Genomic DNA, 15,775 nt, shown 5'->3' with positions numbered 1-15,775 from the left:
TCAGTGTTTGGTTGCGCCCTGAGTTTCTATGAGAGGTTGGCCAATTCATTAGCTTCTCTGCAGCTCAAAACAAACCTAAAGTTGTAATATTTCTCTGTTCTAAAAGATTGTTGAAAAGTATCGTTCATGAATGTTTGTAATGTCCTTTCTGATCGATGGATCGAATATGTAGAACTAAAATTACTGCTGCTGTTCTTTAATGTATTACTAGACCACATCTGCCTGAGGGTGGCTCTGAATTCACTGGGTGATTATTAAATCTTTACTTGGATAGCTTGCTGCTACCACGTTATGTCTTTTAATTACAACTCAAGCTAAGGAGACAAAGCAGACCACAGTGCATTTGTGCTTTATGTACCCCTGTTTGTAGAGGTTGGACTATTTTACTTTCTCTTCTTCCATCCTTTCCAGGGGTGTCATGCCCTCAGATGCACAGAGGGGGCATGCTCTGAATATAGGGGATGAGTCTATGCAGTACATGAAGAGAGGTATTTCAGTCACCCTCCGTGAAGCCTGATGAGGGCCTGCTGCAATGTTTGCCTCTAATATTTCTTCCTCCTGGATTCTGTACAAGTGCTCCAGATCTCACAAATGATGTTGACATTTACTTGTAGTAAAGCACTTTATTAAGCCAACACTCTTCTAGATGGTTTGTCTGTCACTAGTCTGGTTCTACTGATTGGCTTGAATGGGTGTAAATAGAAAGAGTCACTAAACAGTGCCAGAGCTACATTTCCCTTAGTCCTCTGCTTCAGTGCATTCTGGCTCTTTTTTGCACCTGATAGGTATGCACTACAGTTTTAGAAAGGCTTCATTAAGCAGAAACATCTGTGACTGCAGTAATTGTCACTAACTATTATCCAAGATATTTATTTTCCCTTTCTGAGACCTAAATTTTTAAAAATTAGCACATGTATCTTCTCTTTCTCCTATGCACAGAGGAACTGACTCTGCCTACTGCTGTCATAGTATTCCCATCTGATTCAGAAATGAAGAGCGTCATGGGGTTTGAGCTTTCAAGAAAATAAAAAATATCCCCCATAATAAATCCTTCCTGAGACCAGTGCTTTTGTTAGCTAAATTATGAGTTATTCTCTTGGCTTGGGACAATGTCCGTTCTWTGAATTTAAAAAATGTCATTAGTGCATTATAATATTTCTATTATTAGTAAGAAGAGTCATAATATTAATCTTCTAAGCCACTTCTCAGCAAGCTTCCTGAAAACAGCAGCATGTAAATTGCCCTTCTGTTTTTGTGTACAAATTTTCTTCTTACAGTTTTTAGATTCTCTTACCTATTTCAGATAAACATATAGCTGAGGTACAACATTCAACTTGAATAGGTACAAGGAATAATAAACAGCAAGCTACACATCTTACTTGGAATGACTCCTGTCTAAGAAAAGGAAGCAAAGAACAAAATTGAACACCTATTATTTATAAAWGTGTTGTAGTAGAAGCTCATGAAATTTTAAAGCAATGAACTGTTGTTTCATAGCTATTGCTAGATGCAAATATAGATAATACTGTACCTGTACTTACTGCAGTGTAATCTTCAGGCTTTTGTGAGGTCTGAAATATAATTCAGTTTAAAAACTGATAGAATATTTTAGATCTTTTCAGCAAGCTAATGAAGATTTTTAAGGCTATTCTTGCTGAAATATTACCTTGTACTTCTGCAGTCCTGTCATTAGAAAATGTTAGAAAGTTTTAGACAGATAAAAAATGTGTCTCAAAATGCTCCTCTGAGTTATTACTACTATACTAATTGCATAGGGAGGTAACCTGTTTATACGGGGAAGTTATGACTAAGTGACATTCAAAAGATGACGGTCTATTGACTTCAACTGCTGTTCTATGTGCTAGAAAACATATCTCTATTAGAATTAATTTCRAATTACTTCTGTAGCATAACTAGAGTAAGTTTTTGCTCTAGTTTCCTAACAGATCCTGTGAGAGCCTTTTGTATATGCTTGTGCATGATTATCAGGAAACAGCACCTGTAGATCTTGTAAGCATCTATATTGTTTTATGTGCAAAGTTTAGGTATGTTCATTACATGGTATTAATTTAAATGACACAGTTGTCCACTAAATTATTCGAGATAAATATCTTACAGTATCTAGTGAATTGCATTGTAAGAAATCTGTGTGTTCTAGCAGATTGAAATATCATTTACCATTGTCTTTATCTGCAGTTTGCAAGTGAGGGTAGCAGATTAGATTGTAGGGCAGCCATGGCCATGTAATTACATGATCACAAATGACCATCTGTTGTTACAATCATTGTCTGGTTATTTACTTTGCAGATTGCATGGTAACAATGCAGTATTAACAGTGATAATGAAAAACTGATTGAGATAAATGAGTTATTAATAATCTGTTATGAATAATATATAAACTACATGAATATCTTCATAAAATGCATTATCAGTGACAGCTGTTTCTTGCTATGATATGGAGCCAGATCCTGAGCTGCTGAGAAATATGTGCAGTTAGAGAAAATGAATAGATCCATACACATATGCCTTCTATTCAGTTTCATAAAGTTATTTATTTACCTGACACCATGCCCCATCAACAGGCAATATCATCAGCAGTTAAGATATAGCAAGGAAACAGGGCGCACAGGACACAGACACACTCCTGAAGGTGCCTAATGACATTAGGTAGGGCAGACTGACACAGCAGTCCAGATAATCTACRATAGGACTCCTCTAGCTGAACAAATGTCCTCTCCCAGAACATTGTATCCCCAACATAGACCCTTCTTTACCTACTTCCTTACCGACGGTAATGTTTTAAAAATTTGCATGGGTCCCAGTGCCTGTCTCCTCTTGTGATAACCCTTAGAGGATTACTGCTAAAGTAAATACCTGTGAATTAACCTTTAAGGTGCCAAACCTAGGAGGAAGAGAAATCAGATCTTCTGAARTTTTCCTACAGAGCTCATGTATTTGAACATTTCCCATAGCCTTTCTAAGCAGCGGTGGGGTGCACAGTGCTCCTTTCCTCCCGCTGTAGTGTGTATAGCCATTCGTTAAATCACTCAGCCCAGTGAAAGGTGTTTACACAGCTGTTGTGGGCTCATGTCTCCCCCAAGTGTAAGATTTGACTCTTTTTTGTTAAGTTTTGGAAATAAGCTGGTATTAGTGTTTAAGAAGAGCTTTGTGAAAATATTATTGCTTCAAATAACATTGAAGTATTAATTATATTCCGTTTGAAATACCATTAGTGTGGCTATAGCACAAGTATCTTTTTATCTGTTACAGTTCATAACACAGCTTCACTCCTGCAGCACTGTGATTTGCACTTTTGGTTTCCTAAGCGCGTAGTGGAAGATTCCAAGTGCAAGCATTTTCTGTCATAACAGCTGAAACGTAGTGTCAAAGCCAATGAACCTCTACCTTGCTTACTGTAATTACCTCTAAAACTTTTACATAAATCTCACTGCCACATCCTTACCTAAGTGAATAATAGACTGAGGATTTTTTCCTTCCTAATTAAGTAAAAAGGGTGGTTGTAAAATAACTTCAGTTGGATCACCTTCCTCTTCTAAATGAGGTGTCCCAGGCTAATTTTAAGCAGCAGGAATTAATGCTGTGGAAATGGACCCATTTTCTATGACAGATAACTGAAAGAACCTTCATATCTCCTTGAAGGCAAAGTAATTGAACTAAGAAATGTGTTTTCACAGATAGTAAGGTATTTATTTTTATCTGGAATCTTAACCATCTAAAACTACCTTTTTAAACCTGCATGTCTGTGTCAGAGAAGATTTTGTGTAGACTGTCTCACTTGGCTGTTTGCTACATGCTCTTGTTATTTGTAAAGAAATGTTAGAGTGCTGGTCTTGAAGATCCTTCTGCTGTTTCACAGATTTCCTGTGTGAGTGAGGTATATATCCACAGACTGTTTGAGATGCACCCACAAATCTGATTCTGAATGTCACTGGAGCCTGGCTGCTGATGTGGAATCCAGAGCTTTGAGTTTATGCCAGAGTCCTTCAGACAACACCAAGGATGTGTTAGGAACAGCAGAACGGGATTAATCAGAGCCAGTGTGTTACACAGGGTGCTTGAGTGAACCAGTAGATGATATCGTCAACCCCTTGCGTCTCCATGGCTCTCAGATTATTTCCTTCAGAAGGCAGGAGGAGGCTCATTCTTTTCACATGAGGAATGAGGTGTAGGGAGACATGATTGTAGTTGGAGGCATCGGTTCTGTACCCTCAGTCTGAAAGATTTCAGTGTCATTGCTCCTCCTTTCCAGGACAGCATCACAGTTATTAGGCTATGGCTGCTAGGGGATGAAATGGTCAGTGTTGAAACAGAGGAAGAACAGACATAGGGGCATAAGATTCAGAAGACAGAGTTATGGAGCTAGATTATGTCATAATTTTTTATCCTGGTAGCTGGTCATTCAGTGGTATGAGACTTGATCACATMTCCAAGAAACACATGCAAGCTTTAATTTGATCAACTGTATCGGTAAGATTTGTCAAAATTCGAATCTCAGATCTTTCTCTTTCCTGGTGCGTGTCATACATGAAGCTGTCTTGCTTGTGAATTATTTTCTGCCAAGCAGTAAATCTTCAGCAGGAAAGGTGAAGCCTGTTCCAGACTRGTCAGTAGCCTGGTGGTTAGAATACTGTCCTTGGAAGGCAGAAATGTGGATTTGAATCCTGTTAGACTAAGGAGGTCCTAGAATTAGAARCCACATTTTGGGTAGGAGCTCTAGATACAAAAATATAATAGAGGAGGAAAAGAGCAGTTCTTTCCACTGTAGCTATGCTTTTTGAAATAGTGGGGTAAAACTAATGTGTTTTGATGAGATTTGCCAGTCAGGGCTTCTCAAGAGCTATACAGTAGAATGTTCTCTAATGGCTTTTGAGAGATCTTTGGTGAGGTAGATGCTGAACTGCTCAGCTCTGTTGAGACAGGAATAGAACTAGACGTACGTGCTAGCAAGACTTTAGGTGGCTAGAAACTTTATTAGCAGCAACCTACAACCGCTAGAAACTTTTCACACTATGGGGTTAGATGGGCGCACTGAAGATTGTCCTCCTGGTCTCAGGGAGCTGCTTTGTGCATCTCGGCTTCTTGCTTTAAATTTTCTGCCTACGAAGTGAGCGTGAGGCTGTTCTAAGGCTAAATAAGATTATGAAATACTCACATATTGGTAGTGGTATTGAAGACCATGCAGAAATTCCTGAATCCCTTCATTTCACTGAAAAGAAGTATTCCCTCTGCAGGTTTAGTGTTTTAATCAGAATGTCAGAGCATATCCATACCCTCCTTTAAACAGAATTGGCTGAGAAAGGACAGTCTTATCTGAAATACGCTTACAATTGAAAAAAAAGAAATGAAATGAAAAACTAGGAGAAAACAAAGATATTTGTGTGTAGGTTAAAGCTGTTCAAGAGAGCTTTATGTGCCAAAATGCTAGGTAGCTTTACATAAATGTGTATTCTGGTCATTACCATGGCAACTGCAACATAGTGTGGAACTTATGTTACCTCTAAGGTACTGAAATTTATTGAAGGGGCACATACTATATGTATTGAAGGCACATCTTACTGTAGAAAAGCATAATCTTCTTTTCAGTAGGCTGGTACTTATTCCCAAAGATAAGAGTTCTAAAAACACAGGACACAAAAAATGAGTTTAAGGGAACAAGGAAATTTTCAGTGTAATAATTGCAGATATTAAGCAGYTTTAAGTGCAATGCTGGCTTCAGTGCATACGTTCTGACAGTTCTTTCTGTAACTGTTGACCTGTCATTGGAAAACTTTCTTATGAATAAGCCTCATCACTTTGATCTGTGACAAAAACAGAGCCCTTCCCACACACGTTTGTGTGTGATATGCATTGTGGTGAAGGTAAGCTCCACTTATGGTGAAAACAGGTTTTAAGTGAATGTTTTGATATTTAATTGGAATTTCTTTATTTGTCTCTTAACCTTAACATAGGCACAAATCCAGTAACAAAATGTACACAGATGAACTCATACCCACCCAGGATCTTGAGTGCATAAACCTAAAGTGTTTGTTTGCTAACAGAGCTAAGTGACAGTTCACTGAACAGAGCTACCTTGGTCCTGCTCCCCCCTCTGCTGAGCCTTGCCTTCCACTTCCATGCCACGGAGCTGGTAACTCATGTTTCGCACAGCGAGCTTGGACATCTTCCTAGCTTAGGTGAGCTAGAAAGAGGCTGTCCTGCTGAGGGAGACATGGTGCACGCACCTTTCATCAGCTGCAGCCACCCCATGGCATCACTGATGTCTGAGTGGGGGAAAGAAGAGGCAGGGAGCAGAGCCCACCACTTTGAAACACTGCATTTTCAAGACCAGGCATGACAAGCATTTCTTTACAAATGAAAATACAGATAAGACCAAAAATTCTACTCTAGGAAGCCTTTTTTTTGTGATGGGAAGTGGAAACATCATCATCATCATCACATAGAGAAAAGGGTACCCTTTCCTTTGCATCTTAGTATAAGAACTTAGTGCACCCTTCCAAATTCCACATTTTYTGTGTCATATTGCTTTGTCTCCAGATTGTCACCACTGTCCTTCAAATCTATCAGTTGTCAAGAGATCCTATATCATCAGACTATATCCTCTTTTGCCTTAAGAAAGAAATGCAAATGAAATTTTTTTGAGAGAGAGAGAAGCCTACTGCTGAAGAGTTAGTACAGAAGCTGGTCACGTTTCTATCCCTTTTCCATGTTTGCTTGAGATGTCCGTATATCAGAAGGAACTAAGCTGCTGAAAGAGACATTTTCTTCACATTGTGAGAAAAGTAATGTGACTAAGGGATGGCATAGCAATGATATTGTCAGTTCAGTTCAGTTGCCTCCTTGAAAGTTGAAATTGAAAACAATGAGTTTTTTTATTGTACTATTTTTAGGAATCTGATCCTAATGAGATCCTGTGGTTCTGTGATCCATTTAAGTGCCTGGTCATTTCTGCACATATGACCATATATATTGTCTGAATTTCACATGTTGGTGCATCTCACACAGAATTCATCCCTCGTGTTCATAATTCTTATCTGACATATTTGTTTAGAATAATTACAGAATRTATAGCAACAGTGCTATGCTGAAATGAGAATGAGGTCATCAGCCAAGTCTCTAGAATTTTTCCAGCTCTTCTTCCTGGTTCCTGCCTTCTTTTTCCTCTTTCTCTTTCTCCCTCCCACCTTTCTCCCTCCCTGCTTTTTCCCTCCTCCCCAGTCCCAGCTCACAGTCATCTTCACTGTGTCCCTGCAGAAATGCTGCAAGCTGCACATGAACCAAGTCCAGGCAGCACTAGCCGCTGAGCTGGCAGCGTCTGCCAGCTGATGGCACAAAGTTGTCTCATTCTCTTATTTCTGCCTCTTTTACCTCAAGCGACAACGGCTATGAAGGCTTTATTCTCCCTTGTCTAATGTGTCAGACAAGTCCCAGAGAAAATTACAGAAGGCTTCCTGATGATGGTATTTGCTGCTAAATTCAAGTTTTGTGCTATATGACTAAATATAAACAAAATTCTTGGATTTTTTCCTTTACCCATTAATTATTTTGTTTTAACTTGAGCAAAAATGGACAACTGGTTCAAAGAAATCATTATAATAGATTTGTGTTAGCTTTATTCAGCAATTCTCTGTATTTCTTAAACATTTATGTGCTTTCCAATTATARCAATATTTTACTTGTCACTGCAAAATGTCAGGTTATTGCTTCAAAGGTAACCTCATTTTATATAATCAGATGGAGACTTAGCTAATGTAATAAAGCACTGGAGATTGGGTAAAATTCCAATTACTGTTTCCATAGTAATGAATAACAATTTCTAGCATAACATAGAAGTTAGTATCTTAGTGGTGTTTGTATTTTATTTTACTTTTTAATGGCATACACAACAGTGTCTTGGAGATATCATGATAATAACACTATTGAGAGTTCTCATTTCCTTTTGATGGAGGACACTGAGATCTGTCATTTAATTTTTAAAATTGCATGGCCAAGTTTATAAATCCCTTAAATGTATCTGAAAATAATCTTCTTTTTTTTTTTTTTAGACAGATAGACAGATAGCACTGATCCCAAACAAATAATTGGTCGTTAAAAGAAGTCGTTCTTGGCTATATGCAGCTGAGAAGGAATTACAGCAGAATATTCCAGCATATATTGCTCAAAAACAAAAGAGGATAATAGCATAAGAGCAAACAAAAATGCTGTCCTTTCATTATTTTTTTTAAATTGTGTTGTCTACAACATAAGCAATGAAATATCTGGTTTTCTACTAGCAAAGTTTGCAACACAGATCAAGCTTCACATCATTTTAAATCCAGGTGTAAAAAGTTGTCACTAATCAGGTTCTTAGAAAACAAATGTTTTATAGTCTTGATTTCATAACATACCATCTGGTATCGCAGATATTAGCTATAATAGATTAAATAGCAGATTCCATCTGCTTTTTTAAAGTATTTTCATTCCCTTGCATTTATTAGAAATAACCAAGGAGATGTAAAAAGTTGATGCAGTTACAAATTCAGTTACTTAAAAAAAAATCCATTTGCTTGTACATTTATGTAATAAAATTGTTCTAGAAAGTCTTGTTTTACGGATCTATTTATTGACATGTTTAACCGTCATCTCTTGTTTTAGGTTGGCATAGTACTGCATTATTCTACACTCTCTACCATGCTATGGATTGGAGTAACTGCAAGGAATATTTATAAGCAAGTCACAAAAAAACCTCAGCCATGCCAAAACAGTGACCAGCCTTCTTATCCAAAGCAACCACTACTCAGGTATGGAATATTAGCTATATGTTTTTTGAGTATTCCTAAAACTTCTAAATTAAAAAAAAAAATCTTACTTTTATTGCTGTATTCTTTATTTTTACAAACTATAAATAGGATCTGTAAAGAGCTGAGTCCTTTAGGGTTATATAAAAATCGAAATATGTATTGTGTGCTAATAATTAATTATACTCAGAAGATGAAAATATGCAGAGTTGATATAGGCTAGGTTCAGATACCTTTATCTGAACAGGAACAACTCAAGTGTTCCCGTTGGTTTCCTATGGAGGAAAAAAAAGTGGCTTGCTTCTAGGTTAAGGCATTATTTAATCATCAGAAACTACCCTATAATGATTTTCCCTTTACCCTTGTCCTCTCTCCTATAAATCTTGCCCATACTTGTATTGATTGCCTAGTAACCTGATAGTGACCTTCCTTATCCCACACCAGAAATCTAATGCTATTACCAGAGAGACTGAAAGTCTGGGCTCCCTATCAGCTTTCTAGATGGAGCAGACGAACAAACCTGTCCCTAACAGTGTGGCAGGTGGAATATAGCAAGAATTTCAACCAGGTGCCTATGAGATTCTGTAACTTCAAGCTGAAATACGCAGTCTGCAGAGAGAAGAAAAAAAAAAAAGTTAAGGCTAACTAGGATTTCCTACCAAGGACATGAGAAGTGGGATTCATCTTTCTTAACTTTAGCAATCTAAAATTAGGTATTGGCCAGAGATATCTAGTGTCCCTCTATAGATTTTGGAGAGAGACTGAGACAGCAACTTCCAGAGAGAAATTCATCCTCTCTGTCCTGGGGGTTTGTGGGAGGCCAAGGTAAACTGACTTCTGGAGGTGCCTGCCTCTCCTCTCTGATCACAGAAAAACCCGGATGGACAATTTAGGCTAAACACCTCCGTTTTATGTAGTGAAAGACAAGAAGGATGAATTCTGCTCTGTATGGCTTTGCTGAAAAATCCTCATTAGTGTACTTTTGTCAAGAGACTTTAGTTTGAACACAAAATGTGTATTAAGTGGCACCTACAGATGACTGTGTGAGCCTGTTGCAACTTGTTAAAACGCCGTAGAAATATGAACTGTGCTTTGCTGTCCAGGCTTTGTTGAGTGAAATCTTTATTAACATAAGTTCTCTGCCTTTTAGAACATTTTCTTTCCAGAGATTAAACTGATTAAAGTTCACATAAAATTTGTATAGTGAAGAGAAGAAGGGTCATACTGAACATTAGCCTTGCGTTAGATGTAAGCAGGAGGAAACGTTTTTGCTGAGAGAGCCTGACTTTGCTAATCCGTGATTTACTATACCATTCTTCACCAATGTGAATTTCACTCATTCAGTTACTAGCGCATGGCAAAATGAATAATTGCCAATTTTCAAATGCTGCAGCGTGGCTATTAAGGTAGAAAATTGTTTCAGGTTACATAGACCTCGCATAGTATATGTTCTTCAAATTCAAATCTTGTTAGAGTTGGAAAACAACAGACAATTGGATTACAGAAAAGATTGCTCTAATTAGAATTCTTGTTGTACCAGTCATGTTGAGGTTCTCAGCCAGTGAAAATAAATAGCAGATATTTTAAGCTTAGTAATAGAAATGATAAACCTACTTTTAGCTGTGAAAGAACATGAATATAATTGTTTAATAGCTAACTAAAATGATTCTAGAGTTATTTTTCTCACTCAAGGCACCATGTGTCCTAGAGACACAGCCACTGAAATGTATAATGTGACTCCATAACGGTTAGCAGTAGCTTCAAAGTAGTAAGGATTCGTTTCATTTCATGTAGAAAATGGGCATAGTATGTGGAAAATTAAAAATCACTTTAAGCACAAAAATGCCAAACTCATAATTAGTAATTGTTGTTCATGTAGAAGGACAATGATCATTTGTATGGTCATTTTAACTTTCCTGGTTTTAATAAAGTTAAAATCAGAATTATTTTGTATCATAATATTTCCATAAAATCAGTTTAAGATGCTTGTATTTCAGTACAGTCATGTACAGTACAATGTTGTATCTAAAAGCTGATGCTAGCCTTTATACCTGTTGTGCCTCAGGTACATAAAGGACAACATCACAGTTTTGCTGGGTCTGGATTTGGGTGGGATGGAGGACTGTTATTTTTTCTTTTTTTCCATTTTGACACCAATAGATAACAATATTAATTTTATTCAAATGGAGTTAAGCTGTTTTACGTGTCAGGACTATCAGTGCTAAGAAGTATATAATGTGGCCTGCAAAGACACTTTTTTAAACAGGATGTAGTTTATCAGTAATCTGTATTTATAAACCTGGTCTGACTTATTTTCAGTTTTTGTTGAACTTAAATAAATACATGAATGCATTTGACAAGAATTGCATGCTTTGCTGTTCTCCTTCAGTCTTTTCTGGTAATGAGTATATAGGATAGGCTAGGTTTGTAGTTCACATATGAACGTTTTTCTGTTCCTCTATGTACCTTTGCTGTATGAGACATAAGGATGTCTTCTGTGAGTCACTAAGAGGAAACTACTACCAAAAACCAACACATAAATCTGTGGCATGGAATTTACCCAAAAATTTTTAAAATTCTCTTACTGCATTTTTTCAAGGAGCTTAGTCCACTTCTAAAGTAGTAAAAATAAATATCAAAATATCCTGTGAATAGAAAAGGACACTTGCTTATATGGTTGCTTCAGTTTCTCTGCCTTGCCATTTGCATATCCATTTGCAGAAGTAAGATAAATGGTGAATACTTGATCTTTTCCTCCTAGTTTTCTTTGAGCTGTGGCAAGATGTATTCAATTATGTAAAATCATGGTTCACTATTAGTTTTCTGTTGTTTCTAGATACAGTGATCAAACTTGAAATCTTTTTGCAGTGTAAAGGACATCATTATATACACGCTATTCTGCTATAATTACTGAAACCTATTCTCCATGGCAATATAATTTTCAATATTGCCTCTTCTTGTACATTAATCAAGAATTATAGAGTTAAAGCTCTCAGGGCCTACCACTTTGATGAATGAAACTATTACAATTCTGGCATTTCCACCAAATGTGCCTGGATGCTAATGAGATAGATCAAATTAATGCATCATTGAATTTTGTGTATTTAAATACTGAACCTTAGCACTGCAACAGATAATGAAATTACTTCTGTAAAATACACTCTCTGGAATGCTTAATAGAAATAAGTAATTCTGTCTGTTCATCCTCTGTGGACATTTCTGAAACCTGACAGTGTTTTGGCTTCTGACTCATCTGATGTCAAATCTTGCCAGCAAAGACGCAAGGGGCACAGAAGATTCAGCTATTAGATGTGATGTACAAAACTTGTAGTCAGCCCAAGCTTAAGGCATAGGTAGCATCAGCTTTTATACCTGGTACATGCATGCGTTTTTGGTGTGATGCCTTGTGCACATACATACAGCATAGACAGGAATACAGGCCAGGCAGAAAATTCTTTTTTAAAGATATTCTGTTAAAATCATTCTTTTCCAGACAAAAAGAACAAAATTAGACTACTATCATTTTTTAATAGGATAACTACTGAGCAGAGTTGCACTATAAACATTTAAAATAATAAATAAGCTGCCTACTGGGCCAGAGATTGCTGTTAAAGAGATAGATTATTAAGTTACCTTTAATTTCAGAGTACGTACACATATATCTCCAATTTTCGTCCATACTCTTTTATTCACTGAACATCTTGCAAGGCAACTAAAATATAGCAAACTTCAGATTACAGAGTCCAATTTCCTATCTCTGTCATGAAAAAACATCCAGTGCATAAATAAGGGTGCAGAATCAACTCCAAAATGGATAACGAGTGATGTCGCTGTTGCTATTGAACTTCATCTTGTTTACTGTGTAGCGCACAAAATGCATGCCTTCAAGATGCACTTTTTAAAAAGTTCCTACTAAAAGCTATGGGACTTCTAGGAAAAGTATCTCATTTTGAAATTTGAAAATGTGTATATCTAGCTGTAGTAGCAATTTATGAATGGACTGCATGTCCCTCCTTTCTTATTCATAGTACTAAGCTTAGCAAAACAGCTATTAAAAACAAGCACACAGAATTTTTGGGAGAGGATAACTCAGGCAAATTAAATCAGTTTTCACCAGTACTCTGAGTACCTATGGTCGGTATCATTGACTTGGATTCGACTTTCTTATGGCTTTCATCTTTAATTAATTTTACAAGTTAAGAATCATTTTTGTAATGAGAAAGCTGTTTGACTATTTCATATATTTTGCAATGTCATTTCATATATTTTGAATTTCATAGAAACTGCACAGAGCAGACCTATAAATAGTAGCTGAGAACTGAAGTGGTTCAATGATCATGACTAAAGAACTCACTTGAACTATAATATCTGCTGATGGATGCGTATGTGCATATATGTGTGCATGTGTGTTCTATATGAGCTTAAGTATGAGCGAGTTATGGGTCTGTACATCACCCATAAGCTCACAGAGTACTGAGTGATGTCTTGGAAGCAGTGGCAATGGAAGTCTTCCTCATGGGCTATGTTAGTGGTGTAGCAAGGGCTAACAACCTAAACCCTGATCACATGCATGTGTAAGAGGAGATAATGTTCGGTTTCCGTCCTCCCCCTCTCCTGTGATTGTGGCAGCAGCTCTTCGTGGTCATTCCCTGGCTCATTACTTCTCTCAGCTGCCCCAACATTAATCAGTAGTATCCAGCTGAATAGCAGACAAGCTTCTGTGTCTATGACATTGAATTCTGCTAAAATCACTGCAAAAGGAGAAACCTTGCTAAACTTTCACACCCAGGAAGACTTATCTCCTCTCTTTTGATTTGTGTCACCAAGTCCTGTGATGAGCCTCTTGCCTTGCAGTGAGGAGGCTTTACAGACCTTTACATGATACAAGGGTTAGAGCATCTGCCTCGTCTCTTGTTCGTGCTGTTAACCCTGCCTGTCTCAGGATGAACTGTTTCGCTGCTTGGTCTGAATTCTGAGTGAATTCTGGAAACCAGCTCATGGGCACAAACGGACTACTGCAACACACTGCTGCATTTGACAGACTGCAGATACCAAGAGAGCCTGTCTGGAAGTGTTGTGACTTCCATCACAGCCTGATGATGTGGCAATTTTTACTGAATAATCTGAGATACAGTAGAGCAGGCTTTTTCCTGAATTTGAGTTGCATATAACCATATTCATGACATCGTTGAGAACTGGCACATGGTGTTTTTGCACTGTAATGGAGGTACTAAAAACATTTCAGTATTTAAGATAGAAGACTTTTTATATTTAGTTCTTTGAAGAATGATTATGTCCGTTACCCAAAAAAACCTTCTATAATTAAAAAGGACTGATGGTTTCTATTATTCCTGAGGTTGCAAGCGTCTTCAGCAAGTGATCTTTGTTACTCTCAGGGTCTAGAAATTTTCCCCTATCAGTTATAACAAATTGACTATAATTTATTCCAGCGTAACACTGTTCAGAGTAACAGGGGATCAAAACTTGCACATGATGACAAATCCTCTATTAAATGTCAAGTTTGCCAAATAAGTCATGTCATCTTTTTGGCCATGTTCTTTTCTGGATCTTGAGTGTGAATCATATGAAGTGACTTAATTTACATCCTGACAGACACGGACTTTATTTGTCCCCTTGACACCAGTAGCTCTGATATGCAGTTAAGTTCTAGTGCATTTTTCATTAGCACTGGCTTTCATGAATTCATGTCTTCTATTATCAAATAATGATTAAGAGGGACAGAGGGAGAGAGATCAGATGAAAAGCATCAATTACAATCAGTTGTTTTCTTCTTTGTGCTATGCCCTTAAATATTAATTCCTCTCATCTTTGTCCATGGAAGCCCATTCTTCCTTTCCACAGTGAACATACTAATCCTCCTGTATAAAGTTTAAATTTAGGCCTGATTATCCTAAGGATTGTCAGTCTTTTCCTTAACAACTCTCAACAGTTTGCACATATTGAAATAAATGGGAAGCGCCAGAGGTCAGAATTATCCAAAGCCCTGAGGAGATCTGTATAGTTTAGTTTTTACTATTAGAATAAACAGTTGTGTCATTGGTGAGTAAGTGGAAGTGAGATCTCCCTGTAAGATTTTCACTGTTCGGATGAATAGTCATAGAATAAGCCAAGAGCCTCACTGAAAAATCTGCTACACCGTGCTCAAGGGACATGGCTATATTTAAAGTACCTGACTGCATCGTCTTACTTTGAAGAAAGAATCCGTTGGTGTGGACAGAGTCAGTCATCAGGAAATCTAACTAACATCTCCAATACTGTTATCAACACGTCTAATTTTAGCTATTGAAAGTAAAGACCAGAAAGTTGTCTTTTCTGATGTACATTTTTAGATCATTTTCAAATTGTGCTGTAATTAGTTTGATTCATTATTGAACAAGAACTTTTTGCAACCCTCATGTATTCACAAGGCTACACCTTGCCTCAGTACCAAAAAGTACTAAAAAGAACATAGTACCTAGGGTATAGCAGCTGCTTTCATATTCTCTGCAAAACGCTCGTCCTGTGTTTCTTGTTCTAACGTTTATCATATTTTCCAGGAAAGAGAAAGGTCGTATTGCTGAAATACCATTTTTTTAAAATGCACTTGTTAAAAATTAAACCTAAGAGAAGCCTTTTTTTCCTACAAGCTATTGTTTTAGTTTTATTCACCAAAATACTGCTTATATTCAACACCAGAATAATCTAATAGGTTAGTATATTAAATATCAAAATAATCTAAGGATGACAGCCATTTGAAAGCTTTTGTTTGATTTAATTACGAAGCTGATCTTCTGAGCAATGCTGTGTTTTCTGAAGACAATTTTAGTGACTCTGACATTCAAAGAGGACACAGTTAATGATACAATGGTACCACCAGAAATTATGATCTTATCAATCAGGCTGTGTGGGGCGTTATCAGCCCCACTAGTTAGGCAGGCTCTTACAGGAACTCAAAAAATGATGAATTGTAATGCTGGGAC

The 15,775-nt window shown here is 37.1% G+C and overlaps 1 protein-coding gene across 2 annotated transcripts in view; it reads left to right on the top strand.

Moving 5' to 3' along the window:
* Nucleotides 1–15,775, top strand: part of LOC112964182 (adhesion G protein-coupled receptor A3-like) — a 284,114-nt gene that overhangs the window by 243,145 nt on the left and 25,194 nt on the right. For both annotated transcript variants that reach the window (XM_026061933.1, XM_026061934.1), the window contains one exon: nt 8,653–8,798. In XM_026061933.1, the coding sequence (XP_025917718.1) occupies nt 8,653–8,798 (146 nt within the window). The remainder of the gene's footprint in view (nt 1–8,652; nt 8,799–15,775) is intronic.

The sequence above is a fragment of the Apteryx rowi genome, unplaced genomic scaffold, assembly GCF_003343035.1.
Source record: "Apteryx rowi isolate R43461 unplaced genomic scaffold, aptRow1 scaffold_188, whole genome shotgun sequence".
Taxonomy (NCBI): Eukaryota; Metazoa; Chordata; class Aves; order Apterygiformes; family Apterygidae; genus Apteryx; species Apteryx rowi.
The sequence above is the reverse complement of the archived record's forward strand: the minus strand, read 5'-3'. Positions and strand labels throughout refer to the sequence as shown.